Source organism: Rhinopithecus roxellana, chromosome 20 (assembly GCF_007565055.1).
Source record: "Rhinopithecus roxellana isolate Shanxi Qingling chromosome 20, ASM756505v1, whole genome shotgun sequence".
Lineage (NCBI taxonomy): Eukaryota > Metazoa > Chordata > Mammalia > Primates > Cercopithecidae > Rhinopithecus > Rhinopithecus roxellana.
Genome location: NC_044568.1, coordinates 77,590,493 through 77,617,712, shown reverse-complemented (window position 1 = coordinate 77,617,712; position 27,220 = coordinate 77,590,493). Strand labels below are relative to the sequence as shown.

Below are 27,220 nucleotides of genomic sequence, written 5' to 3'. Positions count from 1 at the left end.
CAGCCCAGCCATAGGCTCAGGAAACACTTTCCTGTTCCCTGCCTTATATTATACAATCCCCCATTTTAATTTACTTTCCAGGATTTCCCTCACCCTTTCTCTGTCTTTTGGATTAAACAACAACAACAACAACAACAACAACAACAACAACAACAAAACAAAATCCAGGAAACCCAACATAGAACAACCAGCTCAATAAGGAATCCATTTGTCTCCAGACACTGTGCCCCTCTCCTGTCTCCATTTCAGCAGCCACATCCACATTCCTGGAGGAAGTTCCCCTGCTTCCAGGCTACTTCAAGGCGCATGATGTTGATTGAGCATCTACTATGTGCCAGACCTTGCTTTACTAAGGCTGCCTCCTTTTCTTTTCAGAATAATCCTGAGAAGTAGATGTTTTTACTGCCCCCCAATTCCAGATTAGTGATCAACAAGGGGAGGTAATATAATGTCCAAAAGTGATGTTTTTACTTTGATCCAGCTTGCCATAGCAAAACATCATAAACAGCAGAAGTTTATTTCTCTCACTTCTTGAGGCCGGGAGGTCCAAGATGAAGTGGCATCAAACTCAATGTTTGGGGAGGGCCTGGTTCCTACTCATAGGCCGATGCCTTCTTGATTAAGTCTCACTTGGTGGAAGGACCTAGCTGATTCTCTGGCGTCTCTTTTATTTTTTATTTTTTAATTTTTGGAGACGGAGTCTCGCTCTGTCGCCCAGGCTGGAGCACAGTGGCCGGATCTCAGCTCACTGCAAGCTCCGCCTCCCGGGTTTACGCCATTCTCCAGCCTCAGCCTCCCGAGTAGCTGGGACTACAGGCGCCCGCCACCTCGCCCAGCTAGTTTTTTTTTTTTTTGTTTTTTTTTTTTTTTAGTAGAGACGGGGTTTCACTGTGTTAGCCAGGATGGTCTCGATCTCCTGACCTCGTGATCCGCCCGTCTCGGCCTCCCAAAGTGCTGGGATTACAGGCTTGAGCCACCGCGCCCGGCCGGCGTCTCTTTTATAAGAGCACAGATCCCATTTTACTCTCATGAAGCCATGAAGTCACCTCCTAAAGGCCCCAATACCATCTCCTTGAGAGTTAGGATTTTATCCTGTGAATTTGGGGATGGGAACACACACATTTAGACCGCAGCAGGTGACTTTAGGTTAAGAGGAGGAGGCGGGCTTAGAACAGTGATTACAAAACCTCTTAGAATTTAAGACCCCTTTCCTTCCAAGGCCTGAAAGGCAAACAGGCATTGGAGATACAGGTGAGTATAAAAGGGGCAGAGCTCCTCACTCGGCCATGCATTTCATGCCCAGTCGCTAGAATTTAAGTCAACCGAGCCCTCACACACCCAGGCCGTCCCATGTTCTCTGGCTCATCTCTTCTGGTAGCATAGAAATCGCAGCCTCAGGGAGACTTCTTTTTGGTGCAACTTAGAAGGAAGCAAGTGGGAAATGCAGAAGTCTTTGCTTTTAGGATTCTGGCTCCCTGAGATCAGAGGAGTGGGTTCCCGTACGGGGGTGGCGAGGCACAGGGAGAAGCATTGGAGCAGACTCTGTGCGTGTGTGTGTGTGTCGGCGCGCCTGTGCGTGGAGGGGGATAGCTGTACCCAGCGCGAGGCACTGGGGGAGGAGGAAGCGGTACAGAGATCTGAATAATTGATTCTTCAGCCGCACCAGACGCCCGGGAGCGGGCGGAGAGCGTGGTTCCAACACCACGGACAGCAGCGCGCGCCGCCGCAGGCGCCCCCGTCGCCAGCCAGCCACCTATCCTGGCCTTATTTGCCACCGTGCGCTCTCGGAACGGGTGGCCGCGCTCCGCGTCGCCGCCGAGGGACTGCGGGGTCTGTCTCGACCCACCTAGGAGAGAGGCTGCGCGCAGGAGACGCTTTCGCCCGCCGGAGCTCCAAGCCTCTTGGGCTTGCGCGGGGGCTACTGCGTCTCGCCGGCTGAGAACAAGTCCCTAAGTTGGTGTGGAGGGCGCCCCTGCCTTCCCCCTCCTCTTCCTCGGAGGCGACCGAAGCAGAAACACGCCCCGGGAACCCGGCTTTGCCAGTGCTGTGAACCAGGGTGTCCAGGCGCTCTCCGGACTCCCGGTGGGAAGTGGGGAGCCGAACGCCCTGCGCGGAGCTGGCCCCGCAGCGAAGGGCCCGGAGGGAGCTGCCTTTCCCCGCCCGCGCCTCTCTCGGCCGGGGACCGCGGGGATCCCCGGCCACACGCGCGCGCGCGCTCCCACACTCACTCACACACATTCGCCCTCAAACACACCAGCCCGGAGCTGGGCTGCGGAGAGGGTGCTCCTGCGCGCTCAGAGGACCGGGCAGTTGCCGTCCGGAGTGGGGCAGGAAGCAGAGCTAGGACTCTTGGAGGGGAGCTCCTAGGGCTTGGCCGGATCATGGGACCTGGTGAGCGCTAAGAATCGCGGCCGCAGCCATCAGCCCTGGAGATGACCAGGAGCGGCCACTGCTGAGAACTATGTGGAGAGAGGCTGCGGTGAGTGCTGGCGCGGGACGCCGGGCCTGGAAGGCCCCCTTGGGAAGGGGGAGATGGGAGGCCTGGAGAGGGAGGGAGCGGCAGGATCTCAAGAGGGTCGCTGCGTGGGAACGATCCACCTCCCTCGGGGAACCGGGACCGCGGGAGCCCGCGTCCTTCCCTCCCCCTCTCCTACTGCCGGCTCGTCGCAAACTCAGCCAGCGCCCCCCCACCCTCGTTACCTCCTCTTTCTCTCCCTACCCCCCTCGCTTAGCAGCTCCCGGTCGCACAACTCCCAGCAGCCGGCGCTGGGGAGGTGGTAGGGGGTGCGGGTGGAGGTCCCCAGTTAGCTTCTCGTGGGTTGCCAACCTGGGGCTCCCATTCTCCTGTGCACCCTGGAGTGGAGCTCCCGCTATCAGTCACAGGGGCTGAGGATCCGCACTGGGGGCGTCGTGGGCATGGGGCTTCAGCTTCCCCCCTCTTGTCTAGCCCCCCTGGGCGCATAGGGGGCTTGTGAGCACTGCAGACTGCAGCCTTCCCCTCAACCCTCCCTCCCCTCGCTGGTGGGCTGACCCTGCCTCTCCTTCTCTCCTCCGACCCGGTAGAGCCCTGCTGCAGAGCCTCCGGCTGGGATAGCCGCCCCCCGTGGGGGCGATGCGGACAGCGCGGGACAGCCAGGGGAGCGCGCGGGGGCCGCAGCATGCGGGAACCCGCTAAACCCGGTGGCTGCTGAGGCGGCCGAGATGATCGTGCGCGCAGCGCGCCCCACTGCATCCTCGACCTTCTCGGGCTACAGGTACGTCCCAGCGGGAGATCAGGGCTCCGTGGGCCGGGGAGGAGGGAGACTCGACCGGAGGGAGAGCGGGAGAGGTGATGATCAGGCTAGAGAGGGGAGAGGGAAAGCGGGAGGGAGCCCAGCGACGAGGCGCAGTAGGGACACCAGGGGGCGCTGCGGCTCCGCGCTCAGCAGCGCTCACCCAGGAACGCCGAGGCCGCTTGGAGTTCGCCTCAACTTCCCCCGGCTCCAGCAGCGCCCGGTCCGAGAGGCGCGCGTCAGGTCACGCGTGCACGACCGCGCTGGTATTTGCAGGTACGCGGGGCTGTGGACTTGCCGCTGTTCAGGCGTGTGCACCACCTGAGGACGTGTGAGGTACTCCGGCTGGCAGTGGGCACCGCTACAGCAGCCTGAGGAAGTGCGCAGAAAAGCGCGCGTGCCTATGAGCGTGTGCGGCCCACTGCCCACGTGCACCTAAGACTTGGCAACAGCGCCCGCAGTAGAAAGGCTAGGGAGGGGCTGTACAGTCCACGTCCGTCTGGGAGCTTCTTGGGAGCCTACCTTTCCCCCTACGCACGTTCTTTGCCAGCTCCCACGCGCTGGCCCGCGGGGGGACGCGCCTACTCTCCAGAATTCAGCATTGCACACGGCGCGCGTGAGAGAGGGTGTGTGTGAGAGAACATGTGTGTGTGCATGTGCTTGTGTGCACGCGCGAGCGTAGGGGGTGGGTCCTGGGCCTACTTGCAGTTGAGTGAAGGACTCTTCACGGTCTCTCGGCGCGAGGTGGGGCAAGCCCCAAGTTCCCCCAGGCACCGCGGAGCCTGGGCCCGCCAGGCAGCGTCCTCACTCTCAAGCACCTGGGGTGTACTCTGCCTGAGATGAGCCGGGTCTGTAGTTGGGGCTGGGCGTAGAGCAAAGTGTGTGGTGCACACGACGGTCTCGCAGGGGGCCGGGTCAGCCAACTAGCTCCACTCTCAGGCCTGGACGCTGGGTCTGCGCGCCGCCTCCGCACGTCCAGCCGGGTCGGTAGTTCGCTCCGCGCCAGCAGGGGGCGGGGTTGATAACTTGGGCCTCACTATCCCAGGTGGGAGGGGTTGGCTGGAGGGTTTATTCTGTGCACCTACGAGCTTGGTGGGGTAAAGAACGCGCTCGGTGCTTAGGGTCTGTGGCCCTTAGCGAACCTGGGGAATGCGGTGGGGGATATGAACAAAGTTGGGGATGAGGAAGCGCCTGGAGACAGGGGATTAGGAAGCTGGATGTGAGAATGGGCTGGGGGATGCAGAATTAGCTCGGATTGGAGTTGTAGATAGAGTTAGAGACGGACGGATCGAGGGACGTGGATGACGTCGGGGATTGGGAATGGAGTCCGTGATCCCAGCAGCCTATCCAGCTGCTGAGTTCCATCCCTGGCTCGTAGAGCAGGGGCCCCGTTGGTAATCCCTTCCTTCTGGTCGTCTTGCTCACCGCGGCCCTGCCTCTCACTCTTCACCTTGCAGGGACCGTCAGTGGCGACTATGGGCAGAGTGGGCTATTGGACCCTGCTGGTGCTGCCGGCCCTTCTGGTCTGGCGCGGTCCGGCGCCGAGCGCGGCGGTGGAGAAGGGTCCCCCCGCGCTGAATATTGCGGTGATGCTGGGTCACAGCCACGACGTGACAGAGCGCGAACTTCGAACCCTGTGGGGCCCCGAGCAGGCGGCGGGGCTGCCCCTGGACGTGAACGTGGTAGCTCTGCTGATGAACCGCACCGACCCCAAGAGCCTCATCACGCACGTGTGCGACCTCATGTCTGGGGCACGCATCCACGGCCTCGTGTTTGGGGACGACACGGACCAGGAGGCCGTGGCCCAGATGCTGGATTTTATCTCCTCCCAGACCTTCGTCCCCATCTTGGGCATTCACGGGGGCGCATCTATGATCATGGCTGACAAGGTAAGGCCGGGATCTGATGCCCTGCCAGGACCCGGGAAGCAACTAGCTGCACGGCAGCTGCTGCAGGTCCTCGGACACCCCTAGAATCTGTCTTGATGTGAAGTAGGGGTAGGGGTGGGAGGGTCGTGGCCACTGGCCCTGGTGAGAACCAGGTCTTGCCTCTCCAATCCAGAAATGAATGGAAATGCCTTTTGCCTTGTTTCTGAAAATGGTGTACACAGGAGCACTTTGGTGTGGGTGTTCCAGGAAGAGCTCAGAAAACTGAGAAGTAGGCTGTGGGGTGGTGGTGGCATGTTTGGAGATTTACAAGTACCGTGGGGCACAGAGGTGGGCCCAGGAGCACTGGAGACATATGGTTCCTATTTTCACAATGCCAGTTTTACCTGATTATTTTTTGGGAAAATGTCCATTTTATCCTTTTATGGTAAGTGACTAAAACTATTTCTAAAAATTTTTAAATGTGGGTAGGTTCTGGAAGAAAATGCAAAGTTTTTAGGTAAAGCACAAAAGGGCAGAAAAAATGTCATGCTTCCTCCGATTCCGCACTTAGAGGAACAGAGGTAGGGAGTTTGAGAACCCTGGGCCAGAGGAGCGGAGGAGATACCCCTTCCTCAAGGGGAGTGGGTGGGAGTGGAGATGATTAACTCCAAACCCAGGGCGTGGAGGGCCTGGCATTTTCCTTACATGTTCTCTGTCTGGGGCTCCAAGGCCCTCAGATGAAGGAGCTGGCTCCTGAACAGATGGGTCTTGGTACTAAAGTTGGAGAGTCTCAAAATGCACGAACGAGTGTAAAAAAATCTGCTGACTTCGAATGAGAGAGGGTCTTTTTTTTGTGGACAGCCTGGGGGCATTGGTTTGGAGAAGAAGGGAGAGAGATTGAAGATTTGAAGGAGATGTTAGGACAGCTCAGTTTGGGAATTATGCAGAAGTGGAGGGAAGGAAGAAGGCTGGAATGAAGAAGTAAAGTGAGGAATGAGAAAAAAGGGAAAGATTGGAGTTGTGTGTGTACTGTCCTCTAAGTCCTGAGAAAGGATTGGGAGTTCAGAAGGGGAGAGTAAGTGTACTTGTGTGCCATGGTCTCTAGCCCTGAGACCTTCTTGAAGAGTGTTCCTTAGATGGCAGGAGATATTCTAGTGGGGTGAGCAGACATTCACTGTAGCACTTACCTTTCGATGCTCTCAAAGCACTTTTATATTCATCACATCAGCTTTTGCTTCTGTTTCAGCAATTCCCATCAGCTCCTTTGGGAACCATATTAATTCTTTCGGGTCTCCCGGGCTACAGCACATTCAGCTGAAGCACACAATTGATGCAGTATCTTATTAAACATTCATTTTAAATGGTTTGCAGCCTAGCAGAATTCCTGTGTGTGGTTGAGCATTTTCCCAGTCACTTCTCAGTTTTGGGGGGCTCCTTTCTGGAAAGAAGATAGTAGGGACTAGCCATGCTCTGCCACCACTGACAGTTTCAGAACTGGAGAGGACCTTAGGGTTTCCTGGAGCATCCTGTAACTTTCAGATGAAGTGACTGAGCCATAGGGGAGTTAAGGGACTTTGCCAAGACCACATAGTGGGTGATGTAGCTAGGTAGCTGAATTTCTGGTCCCAAGCTGTGATCTTCCATTCCACTAAATCAAGCCCATACTTTAATGATGTCATCCATCTTCAGGAGGGACAAGGAATCAGTCTCATTTTGTGGGAGGGGCTGAGCATGGAGAGCTGTGATGAATCACAGCCTAGAGGGCTTTTGTATAGGAGGCGCCAATCTTCTAATGAAGGCATTGAGGAAGAACAGCCAGTTTCCAGCCAGGCCTTGGAGTGTGATTTTGGGATTTAAATATTACCACGGATCCCTTCTTCCTTCTTGAGTTTTTCTGAAGTAGCTATAGACAAGAAACAGTAACCATATTGAAAGTGAAATTTCTGGATCCATGAGGGTTTGGCACAACCCATTGGAGAAATCTGGGAAAAGCTGAATTGGAAAAGGTGGTATGAGATGGGGAGGTTCCAGGTAGGCTTTGGCTCTTACTTCTAAGTTTCAGCTGATAGGTGTGTGGCTCAGGCTCTCATGTGACACATTCATCCAACTGCAGGCAGAGAGAAGTAGGAAGAGTGTAGGGTCATGGATAGGAAACGCCTTGATAGGCAGGGACCCTGCCTGCTAGTGAATCTTGACCCAATGAATGAATGGCAGGCTCTGACCAGCTAGACCAGCAACTGTTCTTCCCTTGAAGGAGGCATTAGAAAGAAAGTTCTGAGAAGTCCAGGGAGTATGGGTGGAAACATTCTTCTCTCCTTTGTGATGAAACTGCCTTTTGGGGATGTGGACCAAAATGTGACCTCATTTAAGAGTAAGAAGAGAAAAGGAATCAGGAAAGGACAAGAGGAAGATGAGACAAGACATTTCCAGAGAAATCAAGAATAGAGGTTTAAGAGGAGTTGGAGACAGAAGAATGAAAGGGTTCATTAGTTCAAAAATGGGGGAGGGGATTTCATACTCCCTATTGTTGTTGGGACTTTCAGAGTTGGTCTTGGAGAGATTAGCCCCTCTCTGTGATTCTGGTGGAACTGTAGGGAGATAAGGCAAGGTGGCAGGGAAGCAAAGAGCTCAGTGGAGGTAACATCGGGGCACATGTCTAGTCCCTATGTGGAACGGTGATATTGAGAGGAGTTGGGTGATATTGAGAGGAGTTGGTTTAAAAGGTGGTATTTTGAGACACTGGGGATGTGTTTAGAAAGGAGATTGTCTGAGATGTGAACATCCCTTCCTTCCATTAGTAACATATGTAGATGGTTTGTGCTTCTGCCACCTGTTTCATTTAGAGCTGAACATTCAGTTTATTTGGCTCCAAAGAAACAGTCATGGTGCATTGCTTAAAACTCTGCCTAGCCTGGGTATGCCAATGGTATTATGACTACAGCCTCAACCACCCTAGATTGATAAGACCTCTGCCTCCTGATAAAATGATGTTGATTTGGTAAAGCCACCCAGAACACACTTTTGTTATTTCTACTTCTAAACTGGCAACATGATAGTGCCCCTGCCGATAAGAAAGGTAGTCAATTTGGTTATCAGTTAACATGAACACACACACATTTTTTTTTTTACCCTTCTCTCTGTCTACTTGACCCTTAAAGAAAACAACAAAACCTTATAACAATTGAAATGTCATGCAAATGTGGCAGATTTTTGTGGTGTTAATTTAATTTGCAACTGAGGTGTTAATGTTTTGCTTGCATTGTTGGGTGGTCTTGCAATATAACTAAATTAGAGGTGAAAATAAGGCTGGTTGAGGTGGTTCATGCCTGTAATCCTAGAACTTTGGGAGGCCAAGACAGGCAGATCACCTGAGGTCAGGAGGTCAAGACCAGCCTGACCAACATGCTGAAACCCCATCTCTACAAAAATACAAAAATTAGCCAGATGTAGTGGCAGGCCCCTGTAATCCCAGCTACTCAGGAGGCTGAGGCAGGGAGAATTGCTTGAACCTAGAAGGTGGAGGTTGCAGTGAGCCAAGATTGTGCCACTGCACTCCAGCCTGGGCGATAGAGTGAGACTTTGTTTCAAAAAAGAAAATTAATTAATTAATTAATTAATTAAAGGTGAAAGCAATGCACGATGTAGATAAAGTTCTAATCTTATCTTGGCTTGGCCATTTTGACCCTGTCTAAGTGAAATACACTCCAGCTGCAGTAATAGTCCCTAGTAAGCCCAGCATATGGGTTAGATCTTTACACTTCTACTCAGTGTCCTCAACCCCTCTCACCCCCCACCACTTCTCTCCTTATTCCTAATTGCTCCGTGCAGGAAAAGACGAGGCTCAGATTTTAGCTATATCCATCCATGCCAGTTATCACTTAGGTTTTGTTTTCTATGTTATTTCTATGCAAACCTCATCTGTCCTACTAGAGTGTAAGTCGTTTGAGGGCAGATTTTTTTTTAAAACTGTGTTTATCTGTGTATGTGTATTTGACATAACAAATGTTTCTCTCCTCCACAGGCATATACAAATAATGTCTTTTCATTGTAGAGCACTTAGGAAGTACACTAAAATTTAAAGAAGATAAAAATCTCTCTCCAAATCCTATCACCATGGGTAAACACTACTGACACTTTGGTGTATTTCCTTTTATCTATTTAGTCTCATGCTCAGGATTTTATAGTATATATGGTTTTTCTTATTGTGCTTTGCCCTCTGTGGACTTCCTTAGAGGCTTCAAGATTTTCTTTAATTCTGGAAATATCTGAACTGCTGTTCGTTTCCTTTCCATCATTATTTCTATTCTCTCTGTCTGAATATACATGCATATATATATAGTCACGCGTCGCTTCATAATGGGACACATTCTGAGAAATGCCTGGTTAGGTGATTTAATCGTGTGAACATCACAGAGTGCACTTACACAAACCGACATGGTATAGTCTGTTACACACCTCGGCTTTGTGCTATAGCCTGTTGCTCCTCGGCTATAAGCCCCTACAGCATACTCTGCTGTATGAATGCTATAGTAAATATTGTACGTAACTGTAATACAATGGTAAGTATTTGTGTATCTAAACATATCTAAGCATAGAAAAGGTACAGCAAAAACTTAGAATGCTGGTCTTATGGGACCAGTGTTGTGACATATATATATATATGTCGTTTCTCAATCAGTTCTCCATGTGTCTTAAGTTGTTTTTCTTTTTTCAGTTCTCTATACTGTGTTTGGGAAGGTTTCCTCAATTCTATACTCCAGTTAACTACATCATTTCATTTGTGTCTGTTCTATTTTATTTTAGAAAGAAACAGCATGGATGGTCTATTATTTTGACTATCAGTTGAGTTATGGATTTCAACAAGGATATACTTTATTTCCAAGATAATAATTGGTCCCTTTTTACACCTCCCTGTTTTTTTGTTTTATAAATAATGAAAAACTATTCTCACTTTGTGCATGTAACTCCCTCCCCTGTCCCTTCAAAGATTAAAAAATATGTATTATAAAGTTCTTCTCTGATTGCTCTAGCATCTTTGTTTCTTCAGTTGTGAATTCCTTCATTTGTAGAGGCAGTTGGGATGTTCACATGTTCTTTAATTTTTGTTTGTGAACTTATTTTCAAGGCAACTTTATGATTACTTATGCCCTACATCTGTGAGGGTGTGCGCTTTAAGCCAGAGCCCATGTCAACAGCTCAGCTTTGTACTCTCTTCCCATTCTACACTGCCTGTGGTGCAGGCTTGGGAGTCCGTCTCATGTAGGTGACTTCATTTTGCCTCCTTGACACAGATAGGGTCCTGCTTTTTGGCTGTGACTGTTGGTGGATGGTGCGGATGTTCCAGCGCCATCCACAGCTAGCTGCAGGATTCTAGGTCCACTTCTTCCCCTTTTTCCCTGGATGGGCATTGACACTTCTGTTCTCACGGCTCCTATTGGACCTACCCTCCATTGATTATGTGGCTTTGATTCCTACTTGAAACCCTAGAGTCCCATCTTTCAGTTCATTTATTTTTAGGGATTGCTCTCTATTTTTGATCTGTGATTCCCTTTTCTTATTTCCAAGCAATAGTATGTAAATTTAAAAATAACTAAAGATTTCTTTATAAATTCTATGTCTTAGGAGCAGAAAAGGAAGGTTACTGAATGTGTTCACTCGGCTTTTGACCCAGTTTTATCTCACAACCTGCTTTTATATATTTTTTAAGCTTGATTATGTATTCTTGGAATTTTCCTTCATCACTACATAGACTTCTCAAACTTGATTTTCAGTGGCTGCAGAGTGTTCAGTTCATACCACAATTATTTTAACCATTTCTCTCTTTTCCCACCATTAATAAGATTGATTTGTGCTCCATAGGGGCATCTCCTTTTCGTCACCTTGCACTTGTCCTGCCCTTTGCGTTTGTTACACGGTAAATGTTGATTGAATGAATCAAGCCATTGGCTCTGATGCCAGCTTGTTGGAGCTTCCGGATGAACATATCACAGTATGGTTCAGGGCATTCGTGCAGTGTTTGTTCCCTCAATGCTGACTGATTTCATAGGTGTTTGCCAATTTTTTTCTTTTCTCTAGTGGGCAGATAATTACTAGCCATCCTGAGGATTAATATAAATTGGGGGGTTACATACAAAAGGCCTGTAGAGAACTGCTGAGTAACAGCTCATCAGCAGGAGGTGAAAGCTGGTGCTCTTGTAACCTGGCAGCTCCACAGTTTGGATGCAAGTGACAGGCCTTCCCGTTAAACACTGAAAGCTCTCGAAAAGGGCAGACGCGCAGATCGGAATGTTGGTGGAGCCCACTCAGCTCCTGCTAAAGAGGCATCAGGTAGTTCCTGGGAGAGTGGGGAGACCTATCTTTAGTCTTTTCCATGAGGCATGTCAGATGCGATCATCAACACCTCCTCACATAAGTCATCAGAGACCAACAGGCATCCTCCCGGTAGCGTGACTCACACTCCAAATAGCCCTCAGGGGTTGCTGGTAATCGTTTGGGCCCTTAAGAGCTGTGGTCTGGTGGGTTTGGAGGGGTGTTTATCTTCTTTCTCATGGCCTCAGATGGAAAATGCTACTGTAGGCAAAGTGAGTGGGGAATGAGAGAGAAAGAGGGCTGTGCAGAAGAGAAACAGGAACTGAATCTCTGGTTTGTAATAGAGAGTTGGTAGCCTCTGATAAGACATCACATAAATGAGACATTATAAGGCTATTAATTGGTATCTTTTGTTTGTCCTGCATCCCCCACCCTTGATCTTTCAAATCCTAATTCTTTGCCAACGTTTTAAAGTTGCCAGCGTTTTAAAGTTTGCCAACGTTTTAAAGTTGCCAACGTTTTAAAGACATCCCATTGAAAAGAAAATCCAAACTTCATGCTGCTTTGAAACAGTCAGAAGGCCTGGCCACACTGGCCCTGATTCCCCCCATGGCAATAGTTGTCTGGAGATGAATCTCATCCCCCACCCCACCCGCCACGATCCCTGCCCTCCCACTGCCATCCTGGGACAAGACAGGTGCCCTTCCTTTCTTAAATTCCCAACAATCACTTCACTTCACTCATTTATGTTACATACACAGTGTCCTGAAGGCACTGGACTGTGAGGCCTATGATGTAGGTGAGGGAAGTATCTCTTCTAGGGGCTGCTCCTGGGTAAGACGGCAGATCTATGGCGTGTATGCAACCATGGATGCCATGTTCACTGCTGCCGTCATTAATCTCCTGTAACGCCTGGCCCTGTTGGGCCCACTGGCCTTCTCAACACAGTACTCCAGGCAGCCATGATGAATCAACCTGAGTTGGAAGATCCAAGAAAACCTTGGACAAAGAGTCTGAAGAATGAAATTCAATTTCCAAAAATACCTGTGTGACCTTAGAAAAAGCCCTTCACCTGTCTGAACCTCTGGTTCTCCTGCAAAATGAGGATTTGGGACAAAATTATCACCAAGATCTCTACCAGCTCTGAAAATTGTATGCCCCATCAAGGAAAGATTGGCAACAAACATACCAAAATATGAATAGCAGTTATCTTTGGGGTGGTAGACTCATGGCTGCTTTAATCTTTTAAAGAATGTCGTTAACAAGTGGTTAACATATTGTACTTTGAGTTAGATTGCCTGAATTTAAATTCAGGGATTCCACATCTTGCTGGCTGGGTGATCATGGGGAAGTTCTTAATTTCTTGAGCCTCAATGTCTTCATCTCTAAAATGGGAACAATAATAGCATCCACTTTATAGAGTTGTGAGATTTAAATGACAACATGGATATTAGTCCATGTCTCAGTGCCTACCTTAAAATAAATGCTTATTACAGGAATGCTATTGTTATTGTGTCCGCATTTTGTGGTTTTTATTTTTCTCCAGTGTACATGTACTTTTTAATAACCAGAAAGAGTGATTCAGGATGATATGGTTACATGAGGGTATACTCTGCAAGAAACTGGGAGTGAATCCCACAGAACTGTCAGAAGTGGAGGGTCTAACGTGAAATGATTTATATTTTCTCAATGGGGAAAACCAGAAGCTTCCTTTGCCTTTGTAGGACTTGCTGAGAGTTTTATCCTGGCAAACCAAACCTAAATGTGGTCGGCGTGAAAGCAATCGTAGGAGAAGACTATCTCATTGACCTTTGCACTAAATGACTCCACCAACTGGACCATATGTTTACATGGGGCTTAGGGATTTAGAGTGTGGACATATACAGTTTCTCATTTTATCTCTGCCAAGGATTAATAACTCAGTGATAGCCTGGGGAACCTGGCAGCTCCAAAGGTATTTGTTTAAAGAATCTCTATTTTCAGATGAGGAAATAAAGGATCTGGGAATTGCAGTAATTTGTGCATTGTTCAAAGCTGTAACTGGAACCTAGGGCTTTGGCTTCTTATTCTTTTGCTTTTATTTTATTGCCCTTTCAAGTTAATGACTATGAATCCATTTGGTTTAGGGAAGGGGTTCAGATTCAAGACAAATAACAGATTTTGATGTTCATATTGTGGTTGTCTTGGCTAAAAGGATTAAGATATTGGAAGATGGAATTAAAATTCAAAACTTCAGATTGAAGTGATGGAGCCACACTAAAGACTGCACTGGAGGTTCCCTCCATACCCTGCTCAGCTTTAATGAGGTTAATTGACAAAGAAAAATTCTATGTGTTAAAGGTGTACAACACAATTTTTTTTTTCTTAAAGAAAATAGGGTTTCACTCTGTTGCCCAGGCTAGAGTGCAGTAGCGTGATCATAGCTCACTGCAGCCTCAACCTCCTGGGCTTAGGTGATCCTCTCGTCTCAGCCTCCCAAGTAGCTGGAACATAGGTGCATGCCATGATATCCAGCTAATTTTAAATTTTTTGGTAGAGACAGGGGTCTTACCATGTTGCCTTGTCTGGTCTCAAACTCCTGGACTCAAGCACTCCTCTTCCCTTGGCCTCCCAAAGTGCTGGTATTACAGGCATGAGCCAAAATGATACTTTGATATACATGTAAATGTGAGATGATTGTCAGAATCAAACTAATTAACATATCCATTACCTCACATAGTTACCTTTATTGTGTGATGAGATTACTTAAGATGTACTATCTTAGCAAATTGCCAGTGTACAATACATTTTTGTATTGTCACCATAGTATCACCAGTCACCATGCTATACATTGGGTCTCTAGAACCTATTTACCTTATAACTGGATGTTGGTGCCTTTTGACCAACCTCTCTCAATAGTTTTAAGAAGAATTTTCACTATTGCAGAAAGGGGGATATGAGACTTTCCAACTCACTTAGTCACAATGTGGCTGCCTCGATTCCAGCTATCACATCCAACTCACTTGGGAAAGGTTTTTGCAAGGGTCATGAACTGGTGTACCGCACACTGAATCTGGCTCATAGATGCAATTTGTTTCACCAGTACAGCATTTTTAAATGCTGAAATTTTAATATCTTTAGACAGGCATGCATTTTCAAATTTGCTACAGCTGCCCCCACTCTGTTATCCAATATCTAGGGTGATTCATACATTTATGTTAATGATATGGTTTCTGTGAGTATTTGAGATCATGGTACTCAAATACAGACTTTATATTTGTTTGCTTGTTTGTTTTGTATTGACCAGAAGCTCAGCAGATCCTAAGTGGGGATATGTGGAGGCCACATATCTAGAAATACACATGGAGGCCACATATATTGTGGCCTTATAAAAAGTGGAGGCTACATTTATAGAAATATAATGTTTAAATCAAGGGAGGTGATAGCTCCATTATACCTCTTCTGTTGTTTGGAGTGCTTTCAGGTGCAAGTAACAGAGTATTTGACCAACAGTGACTTAAACCATTAAAGACATTCAGTCTTTTGCTTAATAAGGAGCCTCAGGTCTAGCTTAGTGACTTAATGTCCTATTGAGGACTCAGATCCTTCCCATTCTTCTACTTAGCCTTCCTCAGCTGCTGGTTTATCTGAGTCACAATATGGCTGCTTCTGTTCCAGCCATCACACCTTCACCTCCTGGCATTCAAAACAGGAAAAAAAGGGAGAGAAAACTAAGCCTTCTTCTAGGGCCTCTATCCTTTCATTGGAGTAGTCTTCCTCTTACATTCCAGTGGCCAGAACTGGGTCACATTCCCACCACTCAAACAACAATGATAGAGATCCCGGATTCCTCTCTGAGAATGGGTAATTGCCACTGAGCAAAATTGCTTCTGTTAGCGAGGGTGTGGGGTGATGCCTCAGTGATACAACTAGTGATGTCTCCAGCAACACTAACACCATTATATGTAGAATTGCACTTAGTTCTGAGGAGTAATATCTAAAGATGGATGTTGAAAAATTGCAATGCATGCAGAAAAAGGGCCTTTAGGATTGCATAGACTCTAAATGAAATATGTTAAGAGTTTCAGAAGAAGTATTTAGGGATGTTTAGCCTGGAGAAGGGAAATCTCAGAGGGGATATGGGAGAAGTGTTCAGATACCCCATGAGCTGTTACAAGGTAGAAAGTTAAGTTTTAATTTTGTTATTGTTGTTCTGGGGACAGACATGAGAGTGAAATAATAATTATTATTATTATCATTCTTATTACTTGAGACAGAGTTTTGCTCTTGTTGCCCAGGCTGGAATGCAATGGCATGATCTTACCTCACTGCAACCTCTGCCTCCTGGGTTCAAGTGATTCTCCTGCCTCAGCCTTCTGAGTAGCTGGGATTACAGGCACCTGCCACCACCATCAGCTAATTTTGTATTTTTAGTAGAGATGGGGGTTTCACCATATTGGCCAGGCTGGTCTTGAACTCCTGACCTCAGGTGATCCACCTGCTTCAGCCTCCCAAAATGCTGGATTACAGGCATGAGCCACTGCACCTGGCCAAGAGTGAAATTATAAGGAGTAAAGTTTCATCTTGATATGAGGAATAAGCTTCGGTAGTTAGCTCTCTAACAGAAGACTGTGAGGTGTCATGGAATAGGAAGAGTAAGACTGAGCTAACAGTGACTGTCTGTCCCTCAGGAATGGGGTAGAAAATTGGGCTTGCAAGGTTGGGTTGGGTCACCTCTGAGGCTCTTTCTTATTCAGACACTCTGTACCTCTCAAATCCTTGATTTAAAAAAAAAAAAAAAATCTCCAAGCCTTGGTGCTTTAGGCCAAGCATTTGGCTGAAAACCAACATCCTCACTTTTTCCAAATGTGTGAGTAATTCAGTATAAATTTGCCTGGTATGGAGGAGGAATTTATAATCCCTGCATCATCACCTCAAGTTCCCAAAGGACTTTACATTATCGTGAAGGTAGAGACATTTGAAAAGCAGAAAACCTATGTGTATATCAACTCACACACACATATATAAATATAAACATAAGTAGGTCAGCCGGCGTCATATTTACTAGTGAAAATGTTTTTGGCTAAGAAGCTCATCTACAGAAGACAATGTTTAGAAAAACTGCCAATGATCTCGAAATGGAGTATTTTTGCACTTGCATCAGGTTAATCATAATTACTTAATAAAGTATTTTCAGCTTGTTTTGCACATCTTCCTGTAGTAATATGTTTGTATTCTAAACAGCCAGCCAGTCTCCTCTCTGGTTTTTCAGTTGGCAAATTACTCTTTTTTGTCAATTGTATTCTCCTGCATTTGGAACATCTGCTTGTGGCAGAAAATGCTCTAGATACTATTCTGTTGTTTATTCACTTCTCCTATTCCTCCACATTCCCCCAAAAGAAAAATGAACCTGAAATTGCTTTCCAAATGCTTTCTCTTTCCGTTCAAATTTTGTAACTTTCCATGGGATGGCAATTGATATATTGTCTCCATTTTTTAAATTTTGAAATAGATGTTGATGTACAGAGTAAAAAATTCTAAATAATACAAGAGAGCATTCAGAGGAAGAGTATTTGCTCCATTAATTCACTGCAGATCTTTGGACTCAGGTTCCCTTCCATGGAGGTGGCTGTGCTACCCATTTCAGGAGGGAAAATGTTAATTGGAATGGCAGTTTATTTCTGTTTGTGATTTTTTTTTTTTTTTTTTTTTTTTGCTGAAGTTGGCATATCGAAATGATCTTCTCTTAAACTTTAATCCCTGACTTGAAACAGGTTGTTTCCATTGGTTCCTAATAGTGACTTTTTTGCCAAAACAAAAATAAACTCACTCTAAAATGTAAGTTGTGATTTCCAAAAATCACTGGCACCTTGAAGCTTGGCTCACAAACTCACTCAAGGAATTTAAGATAGTTTGGGGTGATCTGGGGGGAGCCAGGGACCACTTTAAAATCTAATGAAGACTATGGACCCTTCCAGGGGATTGAAGTTTAAGAGAAGATCCTTTCGATATGCCAACTTCAGCATAAACATGCAGTCAATATTATGTGCAATTTTGGGATCACAGACCCTCTGAAACCCATTCATAGACTTCCTTGGAATTAATTTATTGGTTTATTAATACAGTTGATTCTTGAACAACGCAGGAGTTAGGTGCATTAAGCCCCATGCAGTTTAAAATCCATGTATAACTTTTGACTCCCCATCAACTATAGCCCACTGATGACCAGAAGCTTTACCAATAACATAGACAGTCAATTAATACAAATTTTGTATGCTATACGTATTATATAGTAGCTTCTTAAGTACTATAAGTAAGCCATAGAAAAGAAAATCATAAGGAAGATCATGAGGAAGAAAATACGTTTGCTATTCAAATGGATATGGGTCATCATAAAGGTTTTCATCTTTGTCTTCATATTGAGGAGGTTGAGGAGGAGGAGGAAGAGGAAGGGTTGGTCTTGCTGCCTCGGGGGTTGGCAGAGGGAGAAGAAATTAGTATATAGGTAGATCCATGCAGTGTGTTGTTAATGGGTCAAATGTATGTTTATTCTTCATACATTTCTTGGCTTTGTCCTTGGGCCAAAATGCTTTGTGGATGCATCTGTGATCAATTTGTTTCAGGATCTAGCTGGGGAGACTCATAATGCAAGTCCAGTATGATTGTATTCATGGGACCACAGGAATGCAGAGGTGGGGCAGCCTCATCCACAGGTCTGAGGGTCGGGATCTGGGGTCCAACTGGAAAGCTGGTCTAGCAGAGGCTGGTGTCCTGGGTTCCTGCCCCTATAGGTCGTCATCCCCCATGGCTGAGGATGAGCTATAGAGGGAAGGCTGGCTCACGGAGGAGCAGGAGTGAGTTCACAATCTAAGCCTTCCTCTCCTCTTAACCTGTTCCTCAAGGCTGCCAGTCTTGAGTGATGTCTTGATAGCTTCCAAATTCTCCTCTGGATGGCATTTCTTACCATCAAACATTGAGCTTTTTGCAGATTTCTGTTTTGTTGTCACAAATGGCTGAATGTCTCCTGCTCTATCTTGTCTCTTCAAATTAGGAATACCTGCCCAGGAAGAGTGAGTGGCATTTGAAATCCGTATTTTCTTGCCAGTCTGCCGTCCTAGGGGTGAAAGGAAAAGACATATTTTCCAGGCGAATTGTTTTAATGCTAAGATATCTGTAGGGCTGAGGAAATGTAGTGTTAGCTGACTTGGGTGAATAGACTCAGAACCGTGTGAAGAAACTGTGGAGCTGTGGACAAAGGCAGGCTTGCTGTAGTTCTGGTGCTAGGGTGAGTGCATGGCTTCCACGAATGGGATTTTGAAAATGGCAGGCCTTGGGTGAAGACCTCAGCTTCATGGTCAAATTTGCGCTTTAAAAACAAATTTGCTATTGGTTTTGCCTTGGTTAATGGATACTAGTTTTTCCTCTTCTCTTCTCCTCTCTTCTTTTTCTCTTCTCTCCCCTCCCCTCCCTTTTCCTCTCCTCTCGTCTTCTGTCCTCTTCTCTCTCTCCTTCTCTCTCTGTCTCTCTCCTGTTTAGCAGCATTAAAAAATATTTTTATCATGGACCCACTGCTAGATCATTTTAAAGCAAATCCAATACATCATTGTACTCATCAGTAAATATATCAGTATATATATATATGTATATATATAAAAGATAAGAACTTTAAGAACTGTCAAAATAATCACAGCTAATATACAAGTAATCTAATGCTTATGTATTTTAGAGGATTTTGTGAGAATCAGGGCAGTATAAAGAAAATAAAAATTGGTTGGGCGCGGTGGCTCAAGCCTGTAATCCCAGCACTTTGGGAGGCCGAGACGGGCGGATCACGAGGTCAGGAGATTGAGACCCTCCTGGTTAACACGGTGAAACCCCGTCTCTACTAAAAAATACAGAAAACTAGCCGGGCGCGGTGGCGGGCGCCTGTAATCCCAGCTACTCGGGAGGCTGAGGCAGGAGAATGGCGGGAACCCGGGGGGCGGAGCTTGCAGTGAGCTGAGATCCGGCCACTGCACTCCAGCCTGGGCGACAGAGCGAGACTCCGTCTCAAAAAAAAAAAAAAAAAAAAGAAAAGAAAAGAAAAATCACCTTTACTGTCACCATCCACAACAACTGCTATTAACATTTTGGTTTATTTCCCTCTAGTCTGTTTTCCCATACCTTATTTACAAATATACACTATATAATTTTATAGATAGCTTGTAATTGCTTAACATTTTATCATGAAGCTTTGAAATTACTTGTAAATATTTTTATATTCTGTTTTCCATTCTGTGGATATATCATGATCTACTCGATAATTTAGATTTTCCCCATTTTTTGCTATGAAAACCAACACCTTGTTTAACATCTTTGTAATGAAATGTCTGCATCACAGGTTCTTGGCTTTTAATAGAATCCATTACTGAAATTAAAGAATTTTAAAATTGTCAATACAGAACCAATTAAGGTTCCGTTAATTGGTTCCCAGAAAGATTGAACCACTGAACACTTCCAATAACTCAGTCTTAAAGTATCTCCATCACTTAACTCTGGCTGGCTCTTGAAACAGAACTTTTTCTGATTGGCTAGACAAAGATATGATCTCATCGTTGTAATTTGTATCTCTTTTATGACACCTGCCATGGAATATATTTTAATTTAATCATCGCTTTTGTATTCCCTAGGTATTGCATATTTTAACTGCTTTAATATTTCCCATTGTGTAAATGGGAAACCTCAGAGAACGATGACTTCCAATATAAAGTACAGTGGAATAATTTGAATTTCTAAAAAATAATAAATATTTTGAAGCCTGGCAGGGAGTTCTATGATTATTCATTTTTCATCACCAGGCATTGCTCAACCGTTGTCTCTGTGTCAGTGTTGTTTCAAGAATTGCTTTAATATGTAAACTTTCCCAGCAGAAAATCATTTTATGGGACCCCACTGTTACGATTTGCCAGGAGTCTAGGTAGAGACTCACGTCCAAGTGGGCTGGAGTCATGTTCACGTCCCAGGCTTTGTGGGGAATGGTAGGGATGGGAAGCCCTCGTTTGTTCCTTTCTCTAAAAAAGCAGAGGCAGGGTGAGGATGTGCGGGGTCCATCCACAGACTCTGACCCAACGACAGATGAATAAAGTACACTGACGCACAGATATTCTGCTTTGCCAGTCCAGCTGAGTGTCCGTGCCACTTACAGACACTGAGGAAGGTTCTGTACGGAGTCAGTGGCCATGGCCTCGACTTGCCAGTGAAACTCACATTTATTCAGTAAAGATTAATTGACAAAGGTTGTGAGTAAACACAGCGGTGGGTAATTAATCTGGTCACCCCACCCCGGAGAGAGCCATCATGCACCTGAGAGTGATCAAAGGTTGGTCTTAAGACCACGTGAGTAAACAAGCTAGTTAGATAAACTACTCTGCCTTCCTTTGTACCCACTTTAAGCTATTTACTCAAGGTAAGGATTAGGTTGCCTTCAGTCATAACCTTATCCTGAGACTTTTGCAAAAACCTTCAGGCCTTCCAAGAAGGTTTTGGGTTATTCTCTATAACTAAAATTTTTCCCACCAGCCTGACTGAATCCCCACAAGGTTGTAACAGGAACTGCCTTGCGATAGGAAAGGGATATTGCCTGGGTGGCAGGGGGGGCAGTAAAATGAGTTTTAAACAAAAGTGGGAGAGATTTAGGTTTGATATTAACGGCTGTGAGGAATACTTAAAATATTTAACTGCTACAGCATGATCACAGCTGAATCATAATAGACACTCTAGAATCCTGGAGCACCTATTATGTGAGGTGTTAATCCTTTAGTGCCTAGTTATGGGGAGGTGGGGGTTTCCTGAGGGAGGGGCTGAGTGCCAGGGGGCACTTGGGGCTCCTGGAAGATGTGGCTATTCACAAGCAAAACAGAAGCATTTCAGTTTTTAAATAACCAGTTCTGCCGCACCAGTGCACACCAGCCAGGATATCAGCGAGATCTCACGTGTCATTTATGCCAGTGTGTATGCAGAAGTTTTCTCGGGGAACTGTCTAGAAAAGGATGCAGGATGGCTGTCTCCTCTGCCATACATTAGCCATGCCCTGAAAAAGGGAGGTTAGGCTGAGAGCATTTTAAAGATCTCTTTTCTAAAATATGGAAATAGAAATGTGCTTCCTTTTAACCTTCCACCTTCTGAGCCTGTTGCTTTGGCTTGTCTCTTATGGGTTAATTTTCTAGCTGTCTGTCATAAGCATGCCTTTCTTCCATGAAAAGCACAGGAGCTGAAGCCAGCTGTCCATTCCACCACCCACTCCCCACTCCCATGTTCCCTGTCTTCTAGGGCAAGAGATTCCCAAACAATTCCTATTTTCATTGGGGTTGAATGAAGAGGCCTGCTTTAGTCTCTGGTTTTGGGGTGTGATGTGCTCATTTGCAGAAGCATAAAAATAATCTTGTAACTCACCAAAAAATACTCCACAGCCTAAATTAACTTTGTTAAAGATCAACTTTCAAAAGAGAGCCTTGGATGTGCCTTCGTGGGATCATGTGCTTAGTTTACTTGTAGAGTCTGTGTCTTCCTTCCCTCCTCCGAAGTAGGAAATCCTCCATCCCTGTCCTGGTTCATAGAGGTTTTCAAATGGGCTTCAGGAGAAAGAAGCACATTTCTGGTTTCATCTGAGGGTAGGAGAACCCTGTGATATGCTGTTTATTGCTTGAGAATGCACTGAATTGTGTCTCCCTAAAAGTCCGGTGTTGGGTCCTAACCCCCAATATCTCCAAATGTGACACTTTGGAGCTGGAGTCTTTAAGAGTAATTATGGTAAAATGAGGGCATATGAGTAAGCCTTAATCCAACATGACTATAAGGTGTCCTTATAAGAGAAGATTAAGACACAACATAAACACACAAAGGGAAGACCATGTGAAGACACAGGGAGAGGATGGCCATCTGTAAGACACGGAGACAGTTTTCAGAGGAGCAATCCTGCTGCTCTCTTGTCTTGAACTTCTAGCTTTGAAACTGTGAACAAATTACATTTCTGTTGTTTAAACCACCTTTGCTGTAACAAAGACTGTGATCCTTTGTTACAGCAGCCTGGGAAAATGAATACAGAGGGGTTGGGAGGTAGTTGGAGCTTAATTCCAAGCCTTCTCCTCACTCCTCTTGTATAACTGAGCCTCAGGGAGTCATGATGCCTCAGCTCAGAACCCAGACCTCCACCTGCTCTAACACTGACTTTGTTCTTCTCTTGTGAGCTCCCTTTCTGGACACTAGGTTCTTGCTTTGAGGAACTGAGTCCCTGTCTTAGAATCCTTCCCAAAACCCTTCTAGGACTTCCAGGTTCAGTGCTTCTCAGGAATTTTTACTCAAGTAGCCCTAGGGGGTGTGGTAGACAGAATCATGCCCCCACCACCCCTCTTCCCCACCCAGAGACATCCACATTCTAATTCCTGGAACCCATGAATACTCACCTTATATGGCTAAAGGGACTGTGCAAATGTAATTACATTAAGGATCTTGAAATGGAGAGACTGTTTTGGATTAGCCTAGGTGAGTCCAATTTATAATCACTCCTTATAAAAGGCAGGCAGGGAGGTGAGAGTCAGATAAGGAGATGCGGCAACAGAAGCAGAGATTGGAGTGATGCACTTTGAAGATGGAGGAAGGGGCTGCAATCCAAGGAATGCCAGCATCCTCCAGAAGCTGGAGAAGGCAAGGAGATAGGTCCTCCTCTAGGGCCTCCGGAAGAAATGCAGCCCTGCCAATTGCTTGACCCACTTCAGACTTTGGACCTCTGGAGCCGTAAGAGAAAGAATCTGTGCTGCTTAGAGCCACTAAATTGGTGATAATTTGTTACAACAGCAGTAGGAAGCCAATACAGGGACAGCGTCTGATAAACACATGCTCTGCACATCAGGCTGTGCCCTTTGTGGCCTCTTCTCTGAGTTTTATCTTAAACATTCATGCAGATTTTGGTTCCTACCTCATAATGTAACTATGATAGTACTAACATGAAATAATTTAAAATGACTTACAAGATATGTGTGTCCATTTTTCTCTTTCAAATAGTCAAGTTGTATTAGTTCGTTCTCACACTGCTAATAAAGACATACCGAAGACTGGGTAATTTATAAAGGAAAAAGGTTTAAGTGACTCACAGTTCAGCATGGCTGGGAGGCCTCTGGAAATTTACAATCATGGCAGAAGGGGAAGCAAACACATCCTTCTTCACATGGCAGCAGCAAGGAGAAGTGTGAGCAAAAGGGGGGAAAGCCCCTAATAAGATCATCTTGTGTGAACTCACTCACTATCATGAGAATAGCATGGGAGTAACTGCTACCATGATTAAATTACCTCCCACCAGGTCCCTCCCACAACACATGAGGATTATGGGAACTACAATTCAAGATGAGATTTGAGTGGGGACACAGCCAAACCATATCACAAGTAAAAGTAATGCTCTAGGAAGTATTTGTGCTCTGCACGTGTGTTCTGCTGGGCTGTGTGTGCCTCTGTTTGAGAACCCTGGGGTGGTATGTACTTTGAACCCTAAAACCCCAAAACCTGGCTCCATGAAAGTGCCTCCACCAAATTCTTCCCAAGCAAAGTTTCCTCATCACTTTTGTGCCTGGAGGGGAGAAGAGACTCAAGAAATTCAGGATAGCTGGAGAATAAAGAAAGAGGAAGAGCGAATTAACAGTGAACTTTCTGTTAGATTGAGCATTTCTCCACAATATATTGAGATCAAGTTTTGTTTCTTAAACAAATCTTAACTTATACGGTCAGTTTGGGGTGGTGCAACGGGTTAGAAGAATTCATTAAAGCAACCAAAATCTCTGGCACCACTGAATGTGGGAAAGTCTCTGATGCCCTCCAAGCAGTTGTGTGAAAAAGATGGATTGTCAGCAATGCAGAGATGACATGAGAGATGCAGATGGGGCTTTGATCCTTCTTGTTACCAAAATCTTACTTAGAATGTGTTATCATGAGGTCCCCACTTCATGCAGCCATATCATGGTTCCTAAAGCCAGGTCTGGGGTGGAATTTAGAAGCTAGAAATGAACCTGCCCAAGTCTACATCCCATCCACGGTTCACATGCCCTTGGTGCACACCCACTTGTGCTGGGTGCTCCTGTTCTCTTGGTTTGGGGAGATCATATCCCACTTGTATTGATGACTTCATCATTCTATACTTCCAGCACTCAGAACATTGTTTTGGGGGAGAGTAGGTACTTAATAGATGTTCAGACAAAATAGTGGGTTAGGAGAAGGGGCTAGGTCCAGGATTGTATTAGTTTACTACAGCTGCTGTAACAAATTATCATCACAAACATGGTGGCTGAAAAAATGCACTTTTACTCTCTTACAGCCCTGGAGGGCAGAAGTCTGAAATCAGGTTCCGTGCACCAAAATCAAGGTGTCAGCAAAGCTGTGCCCCCTCTGGAGACTCTGGGGGAGAATCTGTTTCCTTTCCTTTACTAGCTTCCAGAACTGCATTCCTTGACTTGTAGCAAACTCTGAACTTCAGTTTCTCTTGCAAGTAAGAAAGTTGGGCTAAATGCTCTTCCAGCTTTAATATCTGGGCTTCTTTGGGTGAGTTCCACATAATGAGAACCATAGTTTGTATTGCAAAAATATGGAGGCTTGAGTTAGGCAGATCTGGGATGGAATCTGAGCTTTCATATTCTCTCTCACAAAGAATAATATATTTATCTATCATTTATCTATCTATAAAATCATATTTATTATCCATCTAAAACAATACTTTTATAGTATATCTTCTTCCTTCCTCTCTCCCTTCTGGACCTTACCTTTCCTCATCTGTAAAATGGGATTGGGCTAAGGTCCACTCCTTGATAGACTCCACTGCTTCTTGGAAGTCAGGAGTCACTCCAACCTGGTTGATGATGATCTGCCTTTTGCCTGCTTGGGGGACCTACACCTCTGTACAGGTGAGACAGGGCTTCCTCCAAGCATCACGTCAGCTCCTCTTCTCTAGATATAGTCCTTAGTAGTTGGAGCTTTGCAGATGCCTCCACAATCTACACTTGTAGCCTCAACCTCTTGCCCTGAGTTTCTGACCTGTTCCCCTAGGTGCTTGGTGGGTTTCTCTCCTTGACATGGCCATGGGTGCCTCAAACTGAACCTGCCCAGGCATGTCTACTTTGATTCATGCTTATTCTGCATTTCTTCTCTTTGTCAATGATATTCCTGTTGTTCAAGCCTTCCTTGCTTGGAAGGAAAATGAAGGACAGATGTGTGTTGAGCTCCCAGATGTGCAGGCAGAGTGTTGCAGGCAGGGATCCAAGGAGCACTTCCCTCATTGTAGAGAGGAGGAAAGTGAAGCCCAGGGAATCACAGAAGCTTACTTTTGGTGACACTGCTGGTAGGCAGGTAACAGAGTTGGGCCCTGAACTCAGGTCTCCTGACTCCACAGCCTCTATTTTTTTGATCACAAGAATTTCTTAAGTTTCATTTCCTTCCATGCCACCTTCACGATATTTTGGCCACTTTGACTAATATTTTTATTGTGATATAATACACATAATATATAATCTGCCATTCTAAACATTTTAAAGTGAACAATTCAGTGGCATTTAGTACATTCACAATGTTGTGTGACCAGCACCTCCATCTAGGTCCAGAACATTATCACTCCAAAAGGAGACCAGCAACCATCAAGCAGTAATGATCCATTTCCCCACCCCTCCAGCTCCTGGAAACCATTAATCTGCTTTCTGTATCTGTGGATTTACTCATTCTAGATGGGATAGGATCATCTGTCATGTGACCTTTTGCATCTGGCATCTTTCACTTAGCATAATGTTTTCAAGGTCCATCCATGTCGTAGCACGAATCAGTACTTTATTCCTTTTTCATGGCTGAATAATATTCCATTGTATGGATATACTACATGTATCTATTCAACCATTGATAGGCATTTGTGCCCATTCCACCCGTTGGCTATTGTGAATAGTGCTGCTATACACATTTATGTACAAGTTTTTGTTTGAACACCTGTTTTCAATTCTTTTAGGTTTATACCCAAGAATGAAATTGCTGAGTCATATTGTAATACTATGCTTAACTTATTGAGGATAGATATCCCCCCCACTCTCACCACCAGAATACTTTTCTTTACATCTTAAAATAAAATGATGCCAGGTACAGTGGCTCACGTCTGTAATCCTAGCACTTTGGGAGGCTGAGACAGATGGATCTCTTGAGCCCAGGAGTCTGAGACTAGCCTGGGCAATGTGGTGGAATCCTGTCTCTACAAAAAAATGTGAAAATTAGCCAGGTGTGTTGGCACATGCCTGTGGTCTCAACTGCTTGAGAGGCTGAAGTAGGAGGATCACCTGAGCATGGGAAGTTGAGGCTGCAGTGGGCTGTGATTATGCCACTGTACTCCAGCCTTGGTGACAGAGTGAGACCCTGTCTCAAAAAAAAAAAAACAAGAAATATAGTTTAAAAGAGAATGGTATATCACTGCCAATAATGAAAACCAGTTTCACTTACGATAAGTAGAAGATAACAGCAAACTAACAATCAGATAAACAAAATCCTGCCACTAGGAAAAAAACTAAAAATAAAGATTACAGTAGTAATATTAAAATATAACAAACTACTGTTCCTGCCAAGTCTTACTTAGCATATGATATGGTTTGGCTCTGTGTCCCCATCCAAATCTCATCCCGAATTGCAATTGCCATGTGTTGAAGAAGGGAAGTGATTGGATCGTGGGGGCTATTTCCCCCATGCTGTTCTCGTGATAGTGCGGGAATTCTCATGAGATATGATGGTTTTATAAATGGTAATCTT

The 27,220-nt window shown here is 45.6% G+C and overlaps 1 protein-coding gene across 1 annotated transcript in view; it reads left to right on the top strand.

Annotated features, from left to right (window-relative positions):
- The first annotated feature begins 2,222 nt into the window (after nucleotides 1–2,222).
- GRIN2A (glutamate ionotropic receptor NMDA type subunit 2A) overlaps nucleotides 2,223–27,220 on the top strand; it is a 423,682-nt gene continuing 398,684 nt past the window's right edge. The window contains exons 1-3 of the mRNA XM_010370261.2: nucleotides 2,223–2,479; nucleotides 3,064–3,254; nucleotides 4,730–5,161. Of these exons, the coding sequence (XP_010368563.1) occupies nucleotides 4,748–5,161 (414 nt within the window). The 5' untranslated portion in view covers nucleotides 2,223–2,479; nucleotides 3,064–3,254; nucleotides 4,730–4,747. The remainder of the gene's footprint in view (nucleotides 2,480–3,063; nucleotides 3,255–4,729; nucleotides 5,162–27,220) is intronic.